Source organism: Haliotis rufescens, unplaced genomic scaffold (genome assembly GCF_023055435.1).
Source record: "Haliotis rufescens isolate VD_foot unplaced genomic scaffold, xgHalRufe1.0.p SCAF_8, whole genome shotgun sequence".
NCBI lineage: Eukaryota > Metazoa > Mollusca > Gastropoda > Lepetellida > Haliotidae > Haliotis > Haliotis rufescens.
The window spans coordinates 1787406-1813097 of record NW_025964372.1 but is presented as its reverse complement, the minus strand read 5'-3'; the positions used below and the strand labels follow the sequence as shown (position 1 = coordinate 1813097).

General features: G+C 42.1%; 2 protein-coding genes across 4 annotated transcripts in view; one reads left to right on the top strand and one right to left on the bottom strand.

Moving 5' to 3' along the window:
* The window catches only part of LOC124144641, a 36757-nt gene extending 24372 nt beyond the window's left edge, over positions 1-12385 (bottom strand). For 2 of the 3 annotated variants that reach the window (XM_046514171.2, XM_048389001.1), the window contains exons 1-7: positions 12088-12385; positions 9218-9276; positions 8196-8366; positions 7103-7216; positions 6437-6515; positions 5357-5438; positions 4008-4109 (exon numbers count right to left, since the gene is read on the bottom strand). In XM_046514171.2, the coding sequence (XP_046370127.2) occupies positions 4008-4109; positions 5357-5438; positions 6437-6515; positions 7103-7216; positions 8196-8366; positions 9218-9276; positions 12088-12274 (794 nt within the window). In that variant the 5' untranslated portion in view covers positions 12275-12385. The remainder of the gene's footprint in view (positions 1-4007; positions 4110-5356; positions 5439-6436; positions 6516-7102; positions 7217-8195; positions 8367-9217; positions 9277-12087) is intronic. The other variant, XM_046514170.2, reaches the window with a different exon arrangement.
* A 225-nt stretch (positions 12386-12610) lies between these two features.
* LOC124144643 (hamartin-like) overlaps positions 12611-25692 on the top strand; it is a 38053-nt gene continuing 24971 nt past the window's right edge. Inside the window, exons 1-8 of the mRNA XM_046514174.2 lie at positions 12611-12891; positions 17663-17858; positions 19234-19337; positions 20586-20735; positions 22435-22579; positions 23486-23640; positions 24607-24680; positions 25312-25469. Coding sequence (XP_046370130.2) covers positions 17735-17858; positions 19234-19337; positions 20586-20735; positions 22435-22579; positions 23486-23640; positions 24607-24680; positions 25312-25469 — 910 coding nt within the window. The 5' untranslated portion in view covers positions 12611-12891; positions 17663-17734. The remainder of the gene's footprint in view (positions 12892-17662; positions 17859-19233; positions 19338-20585; positions 20736-22434; positions 22580-23485; positions 23641-24606; positions 24681-25311; positions 25470-25692) is intronic.

Sequence of the window (25692 nt, the reverse complement as noted above, 5' to 3'; positions counted from 1 at the left end):
GATAGTATGTTGTAAAGACATCACTACAATGATACACAGAGTGATATTTCTGTCAGGGAGCACAACGGACCCAAACACTTAATGTCAGGGAGCACAACGGACCCAAACACTTAATGTCAGGGAGCACAACAGTGACAAACACTTAATGTCAGGGAGCACAACAGTGACAAACACTTAATGTCAGGGAGCACAACAGTGACAAACACTTAATGTCAGGGAGCACAACGGACCCAAACACTTAATGTCAGGGAGCACAACAGTGACAAACACTTAATGTCAGGGAGCACAACAGTGACAAACACTTAATGTCAGGGAGCACAACAGTGACAAACACTTAATGTCAGGGAGCACAACAGTGACAAACACTTAATGTCAGGGAACACAACAGTGACAAACACTTAATGTCAGGGAACACAACAGTGACAAACACTTAATGTCAGGGAGCACAACCGTGACAAACACTTAATGTCAGGGAGCACAGCAGTCCCAAACACTTAATGTCAGGGAGCACAACAGCCCAAACACTTAATGTCAGGGAGCACAGCAGTCCCAAACACTTAATATCAGGGAGCACAACAGTGACAAACACTTAATGTCAGGGACCACAACAGTCACAAACACTTAATGTCAGGGGGCACAACAGCCCCAAACACTTAATGTCAGGGAGCACAACAGTGACAAACACTTAATGTCAGGGAGCACAACAGCCCCAAACACTTAATGTCAGGGAGCACAACAGTGACAAACACTTAATGTCAGGGAGCACAACAGTGACAAACACTTAATGTCAGGGGGCACAACAGCCCCAAACACTTAATGTCAGGGAGCACAACAGTGACAAACACTTAATGTCAGGGAGCACAACAGTGACAAACACTTAATGTCAGGGAGCACAACAGTGACAAACACTTAATGTCAGGGAGCACAGCAGTCCCAAACACTTAATGTCAGGGAGCACAACAGTGACAAACACTTAATGTCAGGGAGCACAACAGTCCCAAACACTTAATGTCAGGGAGTACAACAGTGACAAACACTTAATGTCAGGGAGCACAGCAGTCCCAAACACTTAATGTCAGGGAGCACAACAGTGACAAACACTTAATGTCAGGGAGCACAACAGTCCCAAACACTTAATGTCAGGGAGCACAACAGTGACAAACACTTAATGTCAGGGAGCACAACAGTGACAAACACTTAATGTCAGGGAGTACAACAGTCACAAACACTTAATGTCAGGGAGCACAACAGTCACAAACACTTAATGTCAGGGAGCACAACAGTCACAAACACTTAATGTCAGGGAGCACAACAGTGACAAACACTTAATGTCAGGGAGTACAACAGTCCCAAACACTTAATGTCAGGGAGCACAACAGTGACAAACACTTAATGTCAGGGAGCACAACAGTCACAAACACTTAATGTCAGGGGGCACAACAGCCCCAAACACTTAATGTCAGGGAGCACAACAGCCCCAAACACTTAATGTCAGGGAGCACAACAGCTCCAAACACTTAATGTCAGGGAGCACAACAGTCACAAACACTTAATGTCAGGGAGCACAACAGTGACAAACACTTAATGTCAGGGAGTACAACAGTCCCAAACACTTAATGTCAGGGAGCACAACAGTGACAAACACTTAATGTCAGGGGGCACAACAGCCCCAAACACTTAATGTCAGGGAGCACAACAGTGACAAACACTTAATGTCAGGGAGCGCAACAGTCCCAAACACTTAATGTCAGGGAGTACAACAGTCCCAAACACTTAATGTCAGGGAGCACAACAGTGACAAACACTTAATGTCAGGGAACACAACAGCCCCAAACACTTAATGTCAGGGAGCACAACAGCCCCAAACACTTATTGTCAGGGAGCACAACAGCCCCAAACACTTAATGTCAGGGAGCACAACAGCCCCAAACACTTAATGTCAGGGGGCACAACAGCCCCAAACACTTAATGTCAGGGAGCACAACAGCCCCAAACACTTAATGTCAGGGAACACAGCAGACCCAAACACTTAATGTCAGGGAGCACAACAGCCCCAAACACTTAATGTCAGGGAGCACAACAGTCACAAACACTTAATGTCAGGGACCACAACAGTCCCAAACACTTAATGTCAGGGAGCACAACAGCCCCAAACACTTAATGTCAGGGAACACAGCAGACCCAAACACTTAATGTCAGGGAGCACAACAGCCCCAAACACTTAATGTCAGGGACCACAACAGTCCCAAACACTTAATGTCAGGGGGCACAACAGCCCCAAACACTTAATGTCAGGGAGCACAACAAACCTAAACACTTAATGTCAGGGACCACAACAGTCCCAAACACTTAATGTCAGGGACCACAACAGTCCCAAACGCTTAATGTCAGGGAGCACAACAGCCCCAAACACTTAATGTCAGGGAACACAGCAGACCCAAACACTTAATGTCAGGGAGCACAACAGCCCCAAACACTTAATGTCAGGGACCACAACAGTCCCAAACACTTAATGTCAGGGGGCACAACAGCCCCAAACACTTAATGTCAGGGAGCACAACAAACCTAAACACTTAATGTCAGGGACCACAACAGTCCCAAACACTTAATGTCAGGGACCACAACAGTCCCAAACACTTAATGTCAGGGAGCACAACAGTGACAAACACTTAATGTCAGGGAGCACAACAGTCCCAAACACTTAATGTCAGGGACCACAACAGTCCCAAACACTTAATGTCAGGGGGCACAACAGCCCCAAACACTTAATGTCAGGGAGCACAACAGTCACAAACACTTAATGTCAGGGAGCACAACAGCCCCAAACACTTAATGTCAGGGGGCACAACAGCCCAAACACTTAATGTCAGGGAGCACAACAGCCCAAACACTTAATGTCAGGGAGCACAACAGTGACAAACACTTAATGTCAGGGAGCACAGCAGTCACAAACACTTAATGTCAGGGAGCACAACAGTGACAAACACTTAATGTCAGGGAGCACAACCGTGACAAACACACAATGTCAGGGAGCACAACAGTCCCAAACACTTAATGTCAGGGACCACAACAGTCCCAAACACTTAATGTCAGGGAGCACAACAGTCCCAAACACTTAATGTCAGGGGGCACAACAGTCCCAAACACTTAATGTCAGGGAGCACAGCAGTCCCAAACACTTAATGTCAGGGAGCACAACAGCCCCAAACACTTAATGTCAGGGAGCACAACAAACCTAAACACTTAATGTCAGGGAGCACAACAGCTCCAAACACTTAATGTCAGGGAGCACAACAGCTCCAAACACTTAATGTCAGGGAGCACAACAGTCACAAACACTTAATATCAGGGAGCACAACAGTGACAAACACTTAATATTAGGGATATGTTCAAACAATTGTCAGAAAAAAACATTATTCCTTAAGTCTGGTGGTGTTCACGATATTCATCAGACATGGGAATAACAATTCACAAATGACCACTGCCAATTTGTGTGCCATCATAGTTATGAAACTGAGTTTAGAGAAAAAGCAGGGAACTCAATGTACTCCAATCTGATGCTGCATCTCAAACTGTACGAGTCCTTGTGAAGAACATGCAGGATTCACTTGACATCAGCATCTCTGACAGGAAAGATGAAGTATGGAGTAAGAGCCAAATCTGGCCCTGAATCCTAGAGCAGTTTGATCCCCAGCTAGCTGAGATTTCAATGTAATTGTTTACGACAAACGCTAACCATCAAAGGGAGATAACTCTAAATACCGGAAGTGATAACGAACGAACTCATGGTCAGTGTGGGGAAATTCTAAGATTGCTAAGTAACTGATACGTAATGGGAAGTGATCGAATATCGGTACATGTTGCCAGGATATCTAGTTAGGTTGTCAGCATGTAACAGAGATTGTAGTGACAAAAGGTTTGAGCCTGGGAATTGAATCAACAAGTCGAGCTGTGTTACGATCCTTCATAATGCACACAGTGCCTGAACAACGCAGCTGGTGACCCACCTCTTCTGTACCATGTCCTCCTCGATGGCGCGGATGCGGGCCCTGATTGCTGCAGCGTCCTTCCCACTGCATCTCTCCAGCTTGTCCTGCTCCAGCTCCTGTCTACACAACACCAACAGCAACGTCAGTCACAGCACCAGCAATGTCAGTCACAGCACCATCAGTCACAGCACCAGCAATGTCAGTCACAGCACCATCACTCACACCAACAGCAACATCAGCCACAGCAACACCAATGTCAGTCACAGCACCATCACTCACACCAACAGCAACATCAGTCACAGCACCATCACTCACAGCACCAGCAATGTCAGTCACAGCACCATCACTCACTCCAACAGCAACGTCAGTCACAGCACCAGCAATGTCAGTCACAGCACCATCACTCACACCAACAGCAACGTCAGTCACAACACCATCACTCACACCAACAGCAACATCAGTCACAGCACCAGCAACGTCAGTCACAGCAACATCAGTCACAGCACCAGCAATGTCAGTCACAGCACCATCACTCACACCAACAGCAACATCAGCCCGGCAAAAGCAACGTCAGTCACAGCACCATCACTCACACCAACAGCAACGTCAGTCACAGCACCATCACTCACACCAACAGCAACATCAGTCACAGCACCATCACTCACACCAACAGCAACATCAGTCACTGCACCAGCAACATCAGTCACAGCACCAGCAATGTCAGTCACAACACCATCACTCACACCAACAGCAACATCAGTCACAGCACCATCACTCACAGCACCAGCAATGTCAGTCACAGCACCATCACTCACTCCAACAGCAACGTCAGTCACAGCACCAGCAATGTCAGTCACAGCACCATCACTCACACCAACAGCAACGTCAGTCACAACACCATCACTCACACCAACAGCAACATCAGTCACAGCACCAGCAACGTCAGTCACAGCAAAATCAGTCACAGCACCAGCAATGTCAGTCACAGCACCATCACTCACACCAACAGCAACATCAGCCCGGCAAAAGCAACGTCAGTCACAGCACCATCACTCACACCAACAGCAACGTCAGTCACAGCACCATCACTCACACCAACAGCAACATCAGTCACAGCACCATCACTCACACCAACAGCAACATCAGTCACTGCACCAGCAACATCAGCCACAGCACCAGCAATGACAGTCACAGCACCATCACTCACACCAACAACGTCAGTCACAAGAGTATGACATACAATCAACAAAACAAGCCACCAAAACCTTCTTTGTCTGCTCTAACAAGTAACGGACACAGAATTTACTCTTCCCTAGAAACATCCTGATCCCCTCCATCTCTCTGTTGCCATGGTTACACTCACTTACCTCATCATCAGAGGTTGCAGCAGCTGTTGGAGGGCATCCTCAGCAATGGCTTCGTACAACTTCTTCCTGTCCCGATTCAGCCCTGAACACATTCCACCCAATGGAAATTAAATCAAGTGGGAAACGCTGGTGAGAAAAGCAACCACTATTGAATCCAACGACTACCTGTAACACCTTCTACCATAACACGGCCTGCTTTCTTGGTGTTGAGGTGTGCTGCTTCAGGGATTGAGCGAGTGAGTTGGGATCTTATTCTGTTTTCAACCTACCATATTCAACGTAATAAGCGCCCAGGGCGCTCTCAAAATTAGAAATAGGGGGCTCTTTTTAGAATATTATGTTGGTGAAAAAAACAGAGTTGAAAGATAAATTTCGTGGTTTATAGTGACAGCCTGAAATGTTTATGTACAACAGATACAACAGCTCCCCCATCGCACATGCTGAGTAAGAAGATAGTGTTTTTGAATATTAAAACTAGGAGTACTCCCATTAACATTATCACACATTCTAGTCTAGGGGTCAACAATGATATTCAGTAACTGGCATAACTGTAGATGCTCACCCTCCATTATCCAGTGTACTGTACGTCCGTTCTAATATGAGTGTGTGAGTTAAAATTTAATGTAGCATCAGCATTATTTTAGCCATATAGGACCCATTCTAATATAACAGATACCCAGGACCGATTCACCATCAAAGGTTCTCTTGGACATCACCATCTCCATCTCTCATAACTTGGCACCAGATTCCTCTTACACATGAAGGGGCGGTCGGGTGGCCTAGTGGTTAAAGCGTTCGCTCGTTACGCCGAAGACCCGGGGTTCGAATCCCGACATGGGTACAATGTGTGAAGCCCATTTCTGGTGTCCCCCGCCGTGATATTGCTAAAAGCGGCGTAAAACCAAACTCACTCACTCACTCTTACACATGAATGTAATCTGATTAGTCAGCTATTTTAAATGATGTTTAAACTATGGTTAACCTGAAGCAATGGTGGTGAATGGGTGCAGGGTATTTATCCCAACAGAAGGAGATAATACACCCTGGATAATGGAGGATGAGCTGGAACGTTGGACTTACAGTCTCTGTCCGGTGGAATATCCTGCTTGTGCTCCTTCATCAGTTGTTTCATTTGAACATCTTCATTTGGAGGGGGGCCCTAGAAAAGGGATTTGGGGTAGATAATTTACATTGGTGCTGAATGAATGATGCAAATTTCACTACCCTAATAAGTCTAGCAATATACAATAATTTCCATCACATTTTAGGTCTAATCGTGCTTATGTTGTCGCCAACTCAAAGATGAGAAGTCACACAGAGTTGTCTCCCATTAAATAACTGATGATAATTAGTGAGTCAGTGAGTGAGTTAGGTTTAACGCCGCTTTTAACAGTATTACAGTTATATCGCGTTGTGTCAGCTTAATGTGGGAGGAAAGCCCGAAGTGATGCAGGTCTCAGACGTTTACCACTTCGGTGAAACCCACGAGCACGGGTATGGTGCTGACAAACCTAGAAACATAATCGGGGCAAACCGGGATTCGAACCCACAATCATAGGTTTCTGGCATGCCCAAGGGACGCAACTCTGCACAGTGAATTGCCGCCTTAGACGACTGGGCCACCAGTGCCCCCTGATGATAATTAGGACAACAAACAAATTCCAAAACTTATAGATAGAAGTAAAAACTACAATAAGTTAAGTTGACAATTATTTGATTAACATTATTGAAGTTTGAAGGCCTCACCCCTCCAGCAGGGTCTTTGATGTAGGGCATGGAGAAGTGCTTGTACAGAACCTTGGACTGGGCAGAGTTCAGATTCTTCTCTCGCTGGCAAACAACATCCTTCTCAAAGTGTTGCTGTAACAAAATTTCAATTGCATCAGTTGCTCCTTTAGCCCCTGGGAATCGGATTACCGTAGTCGACGTAATAAGCACCCCGCTCTAATAAGCACCCATGGCGATATTTGCTAATATATTTGCTAGTGAACAATCCCAATTAGCACCCCTTCCGTTTGATCAATGTACACAAGACTTTTTGATTCGTGTATAATACTCACTCATGTGTTATATGCACCCTTAATTGTTGGCAATTAAATTCTGGAAATTATATCTGTCGTGTATGACACATACTTTTCTTTGGTATCATTTCAGGCTGTCAGCATAAACTACGGTACGAAATTTAAAAATTTTCAACTCTGTTTTTGTTCTCACCAAAATTATATTCTAATAAGAGCCCACTATTTCCAATTTTGAGAGCACCCCGGGCGCTTAATACGTTGAATACGGTAGATGATCTCCTGCAGCCCCTTCTTGTCTGAAGGTGAAACCTGTCACTGCACATTCACAGTAAATGTCACAGGAGTTCACATCCACATCCACAGTAAATGTAACAAGAGTTCACATCCACATTCATAGCAAATCTCAAAACAATATCTGTATTGGAAAGATCAGAATATTAATATCTGTGTCTCATAACAGATACCCTGGAATATACACAGGTCCACACTCACACCATTATCTTCTAAGTTCTGTTGAAAGCAGACAAACATAACTCCAAATAGCTCAGAATTTCAAAATAAAAATAAGAATCGTCATCCCTCAAATGAGTCTGTTAAATAGGTATGACTTACAATAGTGAGTTAGACCTCAAGTGAAAGTCTATTCATCAGTGAATACAGAAAAACTGACACTGGACAAATACTTTAGTAATAGAAACACTTGTGGACTAGTAACTTTTTTCAAAAATAGTCTGTGGGTCAAGAACTGACATAAAATCAAACTCTAGAAAGAGTATGATAACGATCATGTTTTGACGTAACCATGGAAACCGTGCTACCTGTTTCTGTCTGTTTTCCTCCAGTGAAGCCTCTGTCTGGCGGAGAACGTCCACAATCACTTCCTGGTAAGCTCGGTTCAACGCAAGGCATGACTCCACAGACACGGGCAACTCCGCGGACTCCGCATCACCAACATTTATCTCCTGCTCAAAATCTGTCACTTCCGATATCTGCAATCAGTGATGTGAGTCACTTAGCACAGTTGTGCAGGAGACATTTAGTATCTATTTACAACTAATGAGTGAGTGAGTGAATATGGTTTTACGCTGCTTTGAACGATACAGCAAGGTCAGGATACGATACTGATCTAGATACATAGGTAACGATACGAGTCTTGTTAGATAGGTAACGATATGCTACATATCGCGATACACATATTTACGTCAAATTGCATGGAAACTTCTTGACTATAAACATGATAAATATTTCAGAGCATGTTTTAAAGGAAAAGCTAGCTGTAGACACGTTTCAAGTGGTTATTTTTAGTAGTGAACTTGATATGCTAATTACAACACATTTTCTGTTATTTGACTGACAAAATTGCTGGGGTCATCATAGTCATTAAAACAATAAATAGCTTCATTTTATTGCACTGGATGCTACAATGATAAAATATGAAAGTTGTTTTTTCTCAACAAGCCCTTTGTTGAAATCAATAAATCCTTGTTGACTAAGTCCCTGCTTAACAAGCCCTTTGTTGAAATCAATAAATCCTTGTTGACTTAATCCCTGCTTAACAAGCCCTTTGTTGAAATCAATAAATCCTTGTTGACTTAGTCCCTGCTTAACAAGCCCTTTGTTGAAATCAATAAATCCTTGTTGACTTAGTCCCTGCTTAACAAGCCCTTTGTTGAAATCAATAAATCCTTGTTGACTAAGTCCCTGCTTAACAAGCCCTTTGTTGAAATCAATAAATCCTTGTTGACTAAGTCCCTGTTCTTCAGACATCAACTAAGCAAATAAAACTTTTAAAATAAAAATAAAAAGTCAACAAATCGGCATTCTCAGATTCTTCACGTACCTCAGTGCCATCAAAATGACTTGCAGAAGATTCAGCAAAGCTGGAATGGGTTCGAGCATCTGCAACACAACGTTATGTTAGTCAATTCTTGTCCTAGGAAAGTCATGGTTGTCTCACCCAACCCATCTTCCCGAGGCAAGTGAGTTAACTGACTTTAAAAGGCAAGTTTCCACCCTTGCCGAACTAGGCTGGAATTATGGAGTTACATTTGGGCTGGACTAATGAGTCTATGCATAGTCCAATCAAAATTGCATAACAAAATCGAAATCCGGTTTGTAAACTGTCATTCAGACTTCTGACGATTGCAGGATTTGCAAAGGATGTGCACCGATAACTCGGCATCAGCAGATATTTTCCAAATTTTTTCATGTTTATAATCAAGGTGCTCACGTGATTTGAAGCAGTTTGCGATGTTAGACCCGTTTTATCACAACATAGATCTTGATTATTGATCAGATCGTCTTGACTGGCCGCCGCCATTTTGTTTGAAGCAAATGCAAGTGATACGAGTGTTACAACTTGTAACAACTACTGGTGGTGCTACAATCCAGCCCAGAAATTCCAGTCCAGTTCCGCAAGGGTTCAAACTGGACTTTTATCGTCAGCTAACTCCCTTGCCTCGGGAAAATGCATCCAACCAGTTCACTATTTTTCTGTTATCTTTATGTGCAAGTAGTCATTTTAAGCATCACTGGAGTTGCATCCATATCACGTGGCTTATCAATTATTAAGGACAAGAAGTCATTTGTGTTTGTGATAGAGTGGAGAAAAGGATTTACAGCAATTGTTTAACATTTAAATCATATTATGAAACAGAATGGTCTTCACACACAGTGACAATTGCAATCTCAATAAAATCAGATCTTAGTTCTCCTTACCAATAAACATGATAAACATCGATTTGAGGACATCCCTTCACAGGTCACGACCTTTCACAAACTTTGACCAACCAGTGAAATGACTAACAAGAAGTCGAAATTAGCCAATCAGAAGGCAGCTTTCTCGAGCTATGCAGCACTTGTTTCAAACTGGCGACTTCTAATCCAGACTACACTTTGAAAAATATTTTGACAAATTTCTCGAATAAAAATTTGAAACTGAACAAAAGAACATTCTGGAATAGAATAGATAGCCGAGGTTGTATGGCAGGCTATATATAGTCTCTTCTGTTCAAATGTTTATCCCCTTGAAGAAAGACAGATGATGATTTTGACAGAGTACAGCCCATAACTGTTGTTTGGAATAACTTGTGTTAACCTTTTGAAGGTTGCATGATTAGAAAACACCTTCTTCCCGAGGCAAGGGAGTTAACTGACCATAAAACCACCCTTGCCGAACTAGGCTGGATTTTCAAGGCTCCACCAGTGGCTATTACGAGTTATGTCCCTTCTATGTTCCTCTTATTGACCAATCAGCATGGTCAGATTACATATCTCATATCACTTGCATTTGCTTCAAACAAAACTGCAATAGTCAAGATCTGTATTGTAATAAAACGGGTCTTACCCCGCGAAGTGCATCAAATACGTCATGTGTACCTTGATTAAAAACATGCAAGAATTTGCAAAATATCTGACGCCCTGTTGGCGGTACACATGCTTTGCAAATCCTGCAGTCGACCGAAATCTGCAAAATCCATGTCTTTTACGAACCGGATGTCTTGTTGATTACGCGATATTTTTGGACTAAGCATAGCCTCGTTTGTCCAATCAAGGTGAGTGAATTTGTTAACCACTAGGTTACCTCACTAACCTTCAAATGGTTAATGTTTTACTTACAATAAAACAAGCTGTCTGTAAATTGAATTATTTTCCTTCACTTTTGTTTTATTCACATGATGTACAGACATGTCTGTACAATGTACACAAAAGATTTTGAGCTCACAGGTAATATCCCAGCAAACAAACATAACTGATTCTTACAGACAGTTCATGCATATAATTCATGTGATATTATTATAAAGTCCAGGTACTTTTTGATAAACAGATATAGCCGTATCGATACGATTTCTCTCCCTTGTCAAACTGAGTGTGAGGCCTGGCTTTTACTCGCAGCGACTAATGAATTAACTTTTATCAGTACAATATGCATAATTAGATAAAATAATGACACCTGATTTAGAGAACACAAATAATCATAAAGGTTCTTTCCTTGTCAAACTGAGTCAAACTGAGTGCGAGGCCCGGCTTTTACTCGCGGCGACTAATGAATGAACTTTTATCAGTACAATATGCATAATTAGATAAAATAATGACACCTGATATAGAGAACACAAATAATCATAAAGGTTAGTGAGTGCATTTGTTCTGTTTTGCGGACATGACAAGTACCGCGATACCCCGAGGTTGCAGTCTAACATGTTTTACATTACATGTTTAATATTATGATACTTTTCCTTAACTTGACAATGTTAACAAGCTACCTGCCCAATTCTAATACACATACTGAAACTAAAAATACATATGGACACTTTAGTTTGTTATTTTACCCCACAGTCAGCGATATTCCAGCACTGACTCACACCCCTCGTATCAACTTTCAAGGGTATCATCATAAATAATTGAGGGGCGGTCGGGTAGCCTAGTGGTTAAAGCGTTAGCTCGTCACGCCGAGGACCCGGGTTCGATTCCCGACATGGGTACAATGTGTGAAGCCCATTTCTGGTGTCCCCCGCCGTGATATTGCTAAAAGCGGCGTAAAACCTCACTCACTCACTCACTCACTCACTCACTCACTCACTCATAAATAATTGATAGATATTATAAAAGAAGTACATTAATTCTTCGATACGTAATAAAGATAGGATCCGCCAAAGTACTTTCTACCCTCAATATATTTCATGACATTGCGATAACGTGGTGCGGACGTACCGTCATCAGTTACGGTCAAAGCGGACGGATTCCTTTCAGAACTTCCTAAGTCGATTTCCAGGCAGGAATCGTCGCTGCTGTCGTACTCGCTGTAGCTATCCTCGTATAGAGTGTCTTGGATTTTTTGAATGTCGTTTTGTAATTTCAAGCGTTCGTTTTCAACATCTTGACTCGTGTGGGGCTCCATTTTAGGTTGACAGTTGAACTGGTACAAATAATTCAATTGTTAAAAAAGTCAAAATTTCCCCGGTTCCATGCACGGCGCCATTTTGTTGCATCGTGTAGTATTTTCCTGTCAGCGTATAATTTGTCACTGAAAAAGAGTAAAATAACTTAGTTAATATCTACTTCTAATGTCAATAATTATTTTAAAAATACTTATTTTAAATCAGTGTATGACACGTTTAAAAATATAATATCTATTCCACAATAATGGATATAGGAAAAGAATACTTGTTTTTATTTTTAGATAGTGTTAAAAAGTAGTATGACGATAATGGAATAGCTCAAAAGTAGGGGTGACAGGTATATTGAGACTCGAATCATATGGGGGTTGGGGACAGTTTTGCACAAACACTCTGTCACTAGTGAAAGAGATCCCACTAATTAACCGAACAAATTACAGACGAATCCAAGCTCTGTCATTTGATAAGACGAATGCAACTACATCCTCGCCGGTCTCGTGACTTCAGCTTGAACTACACGCGCGAGGGTCACTTCCGGTGCCAGTACACGAGTGAACAGATTAGTGGCACTGGACAGGTTATTCATGCACGCATAGTGTTTGTTTTGCAACTTCTGAAGGTAATCTATGTATTTGTTTAAGTTTTGAACAGAAAACGAGTCGATATTAATTTATATTATGCTTTCAGTGAAAACTGCCGCCTATCTCACAGCTTACATGAGCCCAGTGTTATATGCATATTGATTTTTGACGCAGTTCACATAACCAGCTGATTACGCGTTATGTCAGCTTACCCTTCTCCTTATCAAAGCAACATCAATGTAAGGATCTTTGTGCTTGTCTGAGCCAATATTTTTTGGAAGTTTGCAACTGAATGCAGATTCTTGACAGTACAACTGTGCAGAGGATTTACATGTATGCATATATGGTTTTAAGGCATTTTGTCATCCATCAAAGAGTCACTAGACTCTAGCTTCTACGCTGCTGTCTCAACACAACCGACTAGGTCTCTTTAGCTGCCGTCAGCTGATTTGCTCGCTAACTTAACTAAGAGTAACAAGAGTCTGGGCTACCGTCTGTTGTGACAGTGGAAATAAACTTTGAGGCAATATCTTTTAATGATTTCTAAATGCTGATTGGTCACCTGTGATCTATGAAGATTTTGATATTAAAAGGGTGCATGTTAACTTTAATTTCTTCAACCTAAACAAATAGAAAAAAACAGTGGAAGCTCTTTGGATGTCATTATTTGGAAATACCCTTGATGGGTATAGTTTCAAAAATAAAAAAAGAGTATCGTAGCAAAAGCACGTTCGGTTTTCTGATTGCGTGGATGATTAGTTGGCTGAGATTGATTCTAATCCCATTTGGGGTGGTCGGGTAGCCCAGTGGTTAAAGCGTTCGCTCTTCACGCCGAAGACCCGGGTTCGATTCCCGACATGGGTACAATGTGTGAAGCCCATTTCTGGTGTACCCAGCCGTGATATTGCTGGAATAATGCTAAAAGCGGCGTAAAATCAAACTCACTCACTCACTCTAATCCCATTTTTGTGTTTCAGAGTGTGATAGTTAATCATGTCATGCAATAATGGCATGTCAACAGACCTTTACTGTAATAAATAAACATTTAATTGATGAAACCAAATTTTGCCATTGCATGTGGTTATTGCATACTTTCTACTATCGGATGTAAACTGAACAAGAAGATAAAGTCTTCAATATCCCCCGCCCCTTTGAATATGCGCATTAATCAAACAATGTATGTGTTATATAAATGGTTATACAATGAAACTTCGATGGCAACAAGGGAATAGTACTTGTCATTCACTTGATGCTCAGTTAATGAATTTATTACCAGCATAATTAGTAGTGGCACCACTCAGATTACCTGACAAAGGTTACCATTTGGCATTTCCCATGTCTGGAGTAATTATTCAATCTAAAATTGGGTTATAAATCTAGGTCTGATGTGGTGAATGTATTACATATCATGCAACATGTACATGGCAGTGCACCAACTCTGCATCAACTGTATTTGATATCCCTTGAACAAAAATTATTTTTTGGGCTAACCTCTTGGCCTTACTTGAGTTCATACCCTTAAAAAATGTTTATGTAATAGATTGTCACGGATCAAGTACGCTATTATTCATACTACGTTATATCTCCTTTGATCAAGCTTTTAACATGTTAAACATATTTTTCTTTGAGCATATAGCCTTGGGTTAACTGTCTTCCAGCACATCAATTTTAGATGAATGAGGTTAGAATTGGTCCATGGAAGACGCAACTAACAGGATCAGGTGGTCACGCGGTGACTTGGTTCATGCATGTCATCATTTCCCATTTGCATAGATCGATGCTCATGATGTCAATCACTGGATTGTCTGCTCCAGACTCCATATTATTTACAGACCATATAGCTAGAATATTGCTGAGTGCGGATTTAGACAACAAACAAACAAACATTGCTCATAGCAGACTAAGGTGGTCACAGTTTACACAAACAAGACCAGAGCATGTGAGATCTGTGTGTGGATTGTTGTGGGAATATGAAGAAAGAACAAGGTATGTTGATGGTTATAATTGGGGCACTGGAAACAAACAAGACTAAGTTTCGGAAAGCTTTTAGCCCTTAACTTCAAGTGAAAAGGCTTGTTTCTGGAGTCTCTTGAGTCAGTAGAACCAAAGCTTGTCTGTCATCAAAAAGAATCTTCCCAATCGCATTAAAATCAGATCTTAGTTCTCGCTACCGCTAAACAAAGATCTGAGGACATCCCATTACGGGTCACGTCAGACCGACCTTGCGCGAACTTTGACCAACCAATGGAATGACCAATCAGAAGGCAGCTTTCTCGTGCCTTACCGCACAAATTTTAAATTGGCGACTACGCTTCGAGACATATTTTGACAAATTCTCAATTACAAATTTGAAACCTGAACAAAAAAATTCTGGAATGGCTAATAGATGGTCTAGATTGTAAGGATTCAGTCGTTAAACCTCGAACTATCTTTCGATATACCCCATGTTAAAGTGCATGATTAGAAATCACATTCCGACTGTCACTTTCATAATCTGGTAAGCGACGCACTGATTGGTCGGATGAAAGGTCGTTCTGACGTGACCCCTAATGGGATGTCCTCAGATCCTTGTTTAGCGGTAGTGAGAACTAAGGTCTGTTTTAATGAGATTGGGATCTTCCTACCCTAAGGGAGTAAAATATACTCAATATCCAAAGAAACTTGTGAGCGATGACATGTGAGTAAATACTTAATGGGTCAAACAATTATCTGGGGCCCTGAACTATTAATTAGTTAGTTGTTTGATCAGTTGCACAAATCTATCACAAACACTGATTAACGATGAAGGCCAAGTGACTCAGTGTATCAATGTACAACTCAGGGGTTATCTGTCTAGACTTTATCTCTAAAGTTTTGACTCGTCCAAGCCCTCATCTGACATCCGAGATTTTATGTTCCTAATTATATACATCTGTAGTTAATAGGGCTTACAAAAATGATTGGTAATCGGAATTAATGTCGATGGGAAGAAATCTTAACTATTGTCGATGTGAAAATTGTGTCATTGATAATATCTTACATAAACAATTGGGATGAATGAAGGTTTTGATTTACCAAAACAGACTTGTAATTGTCAATATGTCAATTGCTGAAGAAGGAAAGTAACTGCTTTTGTTATATCTCAGATGTTCACAATTGCCCTCAAAGAAATGTCTGCATAAATGTGCCATCACTCACCAGTGGAATGAAATAGGTTGATTTCTTTCAGTTTCGTTTTTTTCGTATTTGCTCAAAGTTACTTCTCCCATATTTATCAATAATTGATCGATATTTAGTTGATGATTATTGATCTCTATGATCTGTATCGGTAGCCAGCCCTAATAGTAAATAGGTTTAGTTTGAGTGAGTATGGATTTATTCCACTTTTAGCAATATTCCAGCAATATCATGGCGGGGGACACCAGAAATAGGCTTCACACATTGTACCCATGTCGGGAATCGAACCCGGGTCTTCGTGACTAGCGAACGGTTTAACCACTGGGCTACCCTACTGCCCTTATTTGAGTGCAACCAGGTTGTGATGTCAACTTGTACCAGGTGCTAGCTATATCTCTACTAGTTCCTTAAATGAAACCCTGCCTTGGCCGAGGTAACATGTTTCACTGATAACAAGGCCCAATAAACAGGGGGAGAAACTAACATATTTAGTCCACTATTCCTTATAATGATAACATATAGCAAAACCCTTAAAAATGGCAAATTTCTATTTGTCCTTATGATACCTTAACTTTTGGCCAGTTTGGCAAGGACTAGTGCCAATTTCTAACGCTGATAAAGAGGAAGAGAATTGAATGTTAAAATACCTTTGAAATTAATAAAGTAAGAACTTAAAAAACAAAACAATTTTAAATAGTATTACACAGGGCTTGCTTTAGCTATATAAAACATGGCCAGTGCAACTTATTATTGAAAACTGCAAGTTAATATTTCTGTTAACATGCACCAAGTGCAAGTAAAACTATACGAAAGTTGTGTCTGACTACGCCTTACTCGTCCACACAACATCGATCTTTGAACACACTCCATACAGCTAAGGTTTATTTACCATAATTCATCACAATTTTGTTTTTTGTATGTTTTTGTGGGAATGCTGTCATCAAACTTATGTGCACATGCTCCCATTATGTTTTACAGCAATGTCAATCACTAGATTGTCTGGTCCAGACTCAATTATTTACAGACCGCCTTCATATAGCTGGAATATTGCTGAGTGCGGCGTTAAACAACAAACAAACAAATATTAATTAATGTGACACCGTCACCAGACTGCCCTATGTTTCAACTTTGATTATTTATGGACCAGGTGCAACCTGGTTTTGTCTTGTGCAAATGGGTTTTCTTGTCAACATGTACCTGGTGCAAGTTAAATCAAGTTACTTAAATCCCTTAGAGGCGACTATGCTTGTCGTAAGAGACGACTAATGGAATCGGGTGGTCAGGCTTGCTGACTTGGTTGATGCATGTCATCATATCCCAATTGCGTGGATCGATGCGCATGATATCAATCACTGGATTGTCTGGTCCAGACTTGATTATTTACAGATCGCTGTCATAAAGCTGGAATATTGCTGAGTGCAGCATTAAATAACAAACAAACACAAAAAATCCAAGAAACAGAAAATCTGACAAGCTCTTTAAGAAGACACTCAAAACCTGTCTCTTCCAGAGCACCTTTGACTAGATCAATCATGGTCTAAGTGTATTTGGGTGTTTGTTAATCATGTTAATTGGAAAATGCACTATACAAATTTTCTTAATTTAATTTTTATTTAGTTTGACATCTTTGATAAACCCCTGCCTCCGTTTCAGGCAGTGGATGATGATCAGTGGATGGTCCTGTGTGGAGAATGATTGAAGAAGATTGGTGCACAGCCGAGCGTCATGGCTGCCAGTATACAGATCGACCAACCCCAGAACATCAATGCGATGTTCACCCTTCTGGAGTCGTCAGACATCGACGTGGCTGACGACATCCGGAAGCTCATCCTTGACAATCTCACCTCAGGCAAGCCTCAACATCACATCCTTTGCCAAGCAGTGTCCGAAATAGCTGCCTACTCGCTACCCAATGGCTGTAACATTTTGTTGGGATGGGTGAAATATTTGCCTACTTGTCTGACTATTGAATGGAATATTGAGTTGCTGCACTGATCAGGCATAGATATCTGACTCACTTTTATGAGAGGGAGAGCTGCCTTTGTTTTCAAAGCTTAAACAAAGACAGGTCGGCTCAGAGTCAGTAACTGTGTCCGAGTGGTGTATTCATGTTAAACTGGGGGCACGGGTGGCCCAGTCGTCTAAGGCGCCGCGATTCGCTGTGCAGGGTTGCGTCCCTTGGGCACGCCAGAATCCTATGATTGTGGGTTCGAATCCCGGTTCGCCCCAATTATGTTTCTAGGTTTGTCAGCACCATACCCGTGCTCGTGGGTTTCACCGAAGTGGTGAATGTCTTAGACCTGCATCACTTCGGGCTTTCCGCCCACATTAAGCTGTCACGCTGTGATATAACTGGAATACTGTTAAAAGCGGCGTTAAACCCAACTCACTCCCTCATGTTAAACTGCGACATGGTATCTCAGTGGGCTAGCACTATTAAATCGGCATTAGCCCGGACTAGTACAAGCAGCCAAACACACACGTGCATGCATGTTGCTATGCAAGTGAAATAATCTTGGATGCAACGTTAAAGCTCACTTCACCTTACCTCACTAAATAGCATATTAGCTGGTGTAGTCAGTGACGTAAACAAAATACTTGGACAACTTATAGGAAAATATTTCAGGTCCAGTGCCCAGCCATAACAAGTATTACTAGCGTACACTCTTTGTGCCATTAAGTGATGGGCACATCACTGTTATTTTCTTAGGGACAACTGTTAATATACTTGGCAAAATAAGGCTTAAAAAATAAAAGAATTGGTTCTCAGGCAATGTTTTTTGAAAATAAAGTGAGGGCAGGGGGTGTCTTGTATTGGGGCGGGGGGGGGGTTGTGTTTTTTTGTTGGGGGGTGGGGGTGTTCAAACCAACATGTAACCAATAACCAGTTGTGTAATCAATTAACACTTATGTACAATCAACCTGGGAAAGGGCCTCCCTACATAAATGTATTCCTTGATGAGTAAAATACTGGAATACAGTATTTTACCAATGTTGGACTTGAAATATTTGAGGATTTTTTAATTTATTTGGAAATAAACGAAACATGCCGCGAACTTAATGATGATGTGGGCGGTGCCTGAGAACCAAGACTTTTAGCCTAATAATGACAGCCTTCATTATTTTGTTATATTTGACATCAGGGAATGTTGGGTTTGTGGATCTGTAAAGCAGGTAGTGACAAACTTACTCCACCCAACTCACTGCCTCGTGTATGTCTGCAGGGCGGGAGGCATGGCTGATCCACACTCTGGTCGACTATTACTATGTCACCCATTCTGTCAGGATCGAGGAAATCCTAGCTGAGGTCCGGGAACCGCAGGACAAGGTAAGCATTTGTGATGTTCTACACGACCTCAGAATGTCTGTAGCCTCTTGTTGTGTATTCAGTCTGCATGAAATGAAAACAGGTTGTCTCAGGTGATGACAGTCCTCATCTCAATCAGTGCGGACCATGGCAGTCTTGTTGAAAGTCCTATTTTTGAACTGTACAAAGCAGTTTTTGCTATATGGAAATGATCAGATGACAAAGTTATCTATTCCTGCCAAGTTTCAGCCTTTGTTAGTTGTGGCCAGGGCCCTGTTCCACAGAGCAACAGTAGCGCTAAGATGATCGTAACTCTCATACTTTAACATTGATTTATGACAGTCGTAGTACTAAGATGATTGTAACTCCCATACTTCAACATAGGCTTTTGACAGTCGTAGCGCTAAGATGATCGTAACTCTCATACTTTAACATTAATTTATGACAGTCGTAGCACTAAGATGATTGTAACTCCCATACTTCAACATAGGCTTTTGACAGTCGTAGCGCTAAGATGATCGTAACTCCCATACTTCACAATAGGCTTTTGACAGTCTTAGCGCTAAGATGATCGTAAGTCTCATACTTCAACATAGGCTTTTGACAGTCGTAGCGCTAAGATGATCGTAACTCCCATACTTCACAATAGGCTTTTGACAGTCGTAGCGCTAAGATGATCGTAAGTCTCATACTTCAACATAGGCTTTTGACAGTTGTAGCGCTAAGATGATCGTAACTCCCATACTTCACAATAGGCTTTTGACAGTCGTAGTGCTAAGATGATCGTAAGTCTCATACTTCAACATAGGCTTTTGACAGTTGTAGCGTTAAGATGATCGTAACTCCCATACTTTAACATTGATTTATGACAGTCATAGCGCTAAGATGATTGTAACTCCCATACTTCAACATAGGCTTTTGACAGTCGTAGCGCTAAGATGATCGTAACTCCCATACTTCACAATAGGCTTTTGACAGTCTTAGCGCCAAGATGATCGTAAGTCTCATACTTCAACATAGGCTTTTGACAGTCGTAGCGCCAAGATGATCGTAACTCCCATACTTCAACATAGGCTTTTGACAGTTGTAGCGCTAAGATGATCGTAACTTTCATACTTCAACATAGGCTTTTGACAGTCGTAGCGCTAAGATGATCGTAACTCTCATACTTGAACATAGGCTTTTGACAGTCGTAGCGCTACAGTCGTTTCATGGAACAGGACCAAGATGACAAGATGACCAACTTTATTTTCACATGTCCTATTTCAGCCACTGCTGGACAAGCTACAGGATGGGTTGAAGAACAAGGAGAAGCTCCAGTCTCTGCAGCTACTGATGTACATTGTCTACAAACAACCCCCCTGGACGCACAAGATAGTGGAATCTCCCATCTTCTCTACATTGCTCAAGTGTCTCAAGGTTAGACTGGAAGGTTAAGTAGGGACTGCCCCATGGTCCCAGATATTGTAATTAGTGTCAAATCCATGGTTTGCACTGACACAAGTACCCTGAATATTTCACAAGAATATGCAATTAATTTTCCCAATGGTGGTGGAAACAATTAGCACGCGATGAAATTCTTAAATTCTCAGAGATATCCTACAATGAACTTATTCCAAATAGATCTTTGGAATTCTTGCAATGAGGTCAAAGGCCAAGGTCATGAGATAGAAAAAATTCATTCAAAAGATTTTGTTACACTTTCTCAAAAAGTGTTAATGCATGTGCCATTAAGCTTTGTATATACCTTCTCTGAAAGGTTTTGGTCAAAATATATCAAAGGTCAAGGTCAGTCAAACCATTGAAAGTTTCTGAGGCATGGTTCTACATCCATGAAATTCTTACAGTTGCATGTATCTTTACAAATCCTACCACAGGTATTGCTGGTGTATGTCTGCCAAAGGTCAAGGTCAAGGTCATCTTTGAGTTTATTGTGAAACATGGTTGTATCATTAATTATCAGTTACTGTATAACTTTTTCTGACACAATCCTGAGACTTGGCATTTGTTTGATCTTAAGAATTGTCTTGATTAAGGTCAAGGTCTGAAAGTAATGTTTTTGTATTTAAGACCTAGGAGCTTTGAGGAAGGGAGCTGTTACTGTTTTTGCCTGTACTTGCAAACACTTCTAGTTTCAAAGGGACAGATAATCCACACATCCAAGTGTAGTTCACTCTGTAAGTTACCCATTGGGTCGACACATCAGCTCAGTCAGCCTAGTGTTGGAACGTGGTATGTGACCAGTGAAGATCTGGATAAGAATATGTCTTCAGCAAGCCATGCTTGTCATAAGAGGCGACTAACGGGATTGGGTGGTCAGGCTCGCTGGCTTGGTTAATGCATGTCATCATATCCCAATAGCGTGGATCGATGCTCATGATGTCAATCAATGGATTGTCTGTTCCAGACTAGATTATTTACAGACCGCCATCATTTAGCTGGAATATTGCTGAGTGCGGCGTAAACAACAAACAAACAAAATAAACAAAATGTGGTATGAAACCATTGCTGATGTCGTGAACAATGAATGACTTTATCTGGCAAAGGCAAAGACGATTAAACAGATGGGCCAGCCAAACAGCCAGAAACAAAATTTATGAAATGCTCACTGAGTGAGAATCACTAAAAATTATTTCACTGACATCACCCCAGTGGGTAATATACAATCTTACCTGAGTATCTTACCTGATACAATATGATGACGTTCATTGCACTTTCTCAATGAAACGACCATCTCTGTTGTCTAGTGGATTGAGCATCTGCCCAGAGAGCGGAAGGTCGTGGTTTGATCCTCGTCCGCATCACATGAAGTAAGGAGTAAAGGAGTAAAGTATGGTACTTGTTGTTACCCTTCCTGGCACTTGTCATTAAGGGGCTAAAACAAGGACTGGTCAGCTCGGAGTCAGCATACTGTGTCTGAGAGGGTATCCATGTTAAACCTACAGCTGAAGTCAGTGGGCTAGCACTACAAAACCAGCTTTGGTTTGGTCCTATAAAAGCAGCCCCACACATACACCACTCTATATAAGTGCAATAATCTTAAATGCAACGTTAAACCCCCTTTCACCTCACCTCTAAGTGAAACACTGATGAAACAGAAGCATGTGTGTTATTACAGAATGCTAATGACATCCCGGTTGTGATGACTGCGCTGATGATCGTGACGATGCTGTTGCCGGTTGTCCCTGTCACCATTGCATCCCATCTGCAGGAAATATTTGACATCTTCATGAGGCTCTCTACATTCAGTATTAAGAAACCAGGTGAGAACCCGTGGCTGAAAGGTCATTGAAGGAGAACCAGGACAAGGTAGGATAAGGGTTGGTTGGTTGGTTTGTTGTTTAACGCCGCACTCAGCAATATTCCAGCTATATGACGACGGTCTGTAAATAATTGAGTCTGGACCAGACAATCTAGTGATTGATATCATGAGCATCGATCCACGCAATTGGGATCGATGACATGTATCATCCAAGTCAGCGAGCCTGACCAGCCGATCCCGTTAGTCGCCTTTTACGACAAGCATAGCCGCCTTTTACGACAAGCATGGATAAGGATAGGATAAGGGCAAACAGGATCTGCATGAGTTAAGAATGAATAAAACATGCAAGTTTATACTAGACTTTGTTCATTTCAACAGTATAAGCATAGGTGCAGATGAAATGTGCCTCAGGGGATGACTTTAGATATTGCTGGAATATTGCTAAAAAAGGCGTTAAAACCTCACTCACTCACTCACTCACTCACTCACTCACTCACTCACTCAAGGAGGCAAGGGGCAGTAGGGTAGCCTAGTGGTTAAAGTGTGCGCTCGTCATGCTGAAGACCCGGGTTCAATTCCCCACATTGGTACAGTGTGTGAAGCCCATTTCTGCTGTCCCCCGCCATGATATTGCAAAAGGGGTGTAAGAACGTACCCTTGAGATAAAGACAAACTTAAGGTAAAAATTGTGTTGTTAAAACCAACTCACTCACACATTCTATTGTGAAAAAACTCAAAATCGCCATCATGACAGTTGTCTGAAAAAGGGTTTAAGAAATCATTTGATTATCCATCGTATCCATGTACCAGACGATCTGATGATTTCCCTGCCTGTTTCACCAGATGATTGTCTCCTTGTTTAGTATTGTACTGTACTGATACTCTACCTGCTTGTCTCCCCTTGCAGCCAACACTCCGGACATATTCCTGCTGCACCTCCAGGTGGCGCTGTACAGCATGCTGCATCGCCTGTACGGAATGTACCCCTCCTCCTTCCTCACATACCTCCACCAGCAGTATCGAAAGAAGGACAATGCTGTCGTGTTTGACGAAGTCATCATGGTGAGATTTGACAGTACTCCAGTCTGACTGGTATATCAGGGTGTGGAGCCATCCCACAGATGACATCTTTACCTTGCCAGCTTGCTGATGGGGTTAACCTCTTTTATCATGTGGGGCAGCGGGGTAGTCTAGTGGTTAAACGTTGGTTTGTCATGTCGAAGGCCCGGGTTCAATTCCCCACATGGGTACTATGTGTAAAGCCCATTTCTGGTGTCCAGTGTCATGATATTGCTGGAATATTGCTAAAAGCGTCGAAAACCACACTCACTCACTCACTCACTCCGGGTGCGATTCCTCACATGGGTACAATGTGTGAAGCCCATTTCTGGTGTCCCCCACCGCGATATTGCTGGAATATTGCTAAATGTGGCATAAAACCACTCTCACTCACTCACTCACTCACTCACTCACTCACTCACTCACTCACTCACTCACTCACTCACTCACTCACTCACTCACTCACTCACTCACTCTGGTCAAGCAGACAAGACAACCTCAGATCATGCTGAGATTTGGAAATTTTATGGCCGCTACAATGGCGCCCAACGTGGGGCTTAGCTGTCTGATGAGGTCTGTCACCCAATGTCTTGGTCTTTGATGGCATCAGGATGACCATGTTTTGGGGCTGGTATCTGTTTCTGTATCTCCCTCCTCCTTCAGTAAGTATGATTATTAACATGAATAAGCGGCTAAAACAAGGACTGGTCGTCTCGGAGTCAGTATTCTGTGTCTAATTGGGGTATTCATGTTAAACTGCGGCATGGTGTCTCAGAGGGCTAGCTCTATAAATCGGCATCAGCCCGGACCAGTACAAGCAGCCACACACAACCACACACACACGTGCATGCACATCGCTATATGAGTGCAATAATCTTGGACGCGGCGTTAAACCCCATTTCACCTCACCGCACCTTCAGTAAATACTATACATATTCAACCAACTGTCCAATCTGTTGACCTTTGCAGCCTATGTTGGAGAGAGTTCGTCTCCATCCCTTCCTGATTGTGGGAACGCGAGAACAAGAGACATCTACAAACAGGTTCGGGTTTAAATAAATCTCTTCATTTCAGACATGTGGCCTACTCATCTTTCAACAATAATAAAACGCCCTGAAGTTTAAAATGGTAACTAGGCATGAGCCATTAGGCAGTCCTGTCCTTTATACACCAAGACCCTCCTTCACTTCAAACACTGCTTGACCCGTGAAGATCCGGGATGGAATAGATCTTCAGCAACCCATGCTTGCCGTAACAGACGACTATGCTTGTTGTAAAAGGCGACTAACGGGATCGGGTGGTCAGGCTCGCTGACTTGGTTGAAAAATGTCATCGATCCCAATTGCGTGGATCGATGCTCATGATATCAATCACTGGATTGTTTGGTCCAGACACGATTATTTACAGATCACCGTCATAGAGCTGGAATATTGCTGAGTGCGGCGTTAAACAACAAACCAACCAAAAATCAAACACTGCTTAAAGTTTAGATAACCTAGATCCTAAGATGTGCTAGCGCCATCTACCTGTCAATGTTTGTAGATGTTGCCAAGATGTTAATGTTAAAACCTTTGGGTTTCGATAAAAGATTTCATCCCACATAAAGTTTTCATCCATGATACCCAAAATGCGTCTGTGTTGAAAGCCCAACATCAGTGCACTGTTTCTTGGCAGATGGAAGCGCATGGAGACGCAGGACGTGGTTGTGGAATGCACCAAGATGTCGCTGGACCACCTGGAGGGGACGTGGGAACAGCTGCGGTGTCCCATCTTCGCCCACTCCTACCAGGCCGCCCGGGATCTCGTCACGCAGGCTCAAGACCATCCTCCAGGTGACGCCATCACTGGGCCCCTCCCACTGTTGTCAATCTCATTAAAATCAGACCTCAGTTCTCGCTACCGATAAACAAAGATCTGAGGACATCCCATTACGGGTCACGTCAGAACGACCTTTCATCCGACCAATCAGAGTATCGCTTACCAGATTATGAAAGTGACAGTCGGAATGTAATTTCTGATCATGCAGCCTCGAAAACTTTAACTCTGAACGGTAGT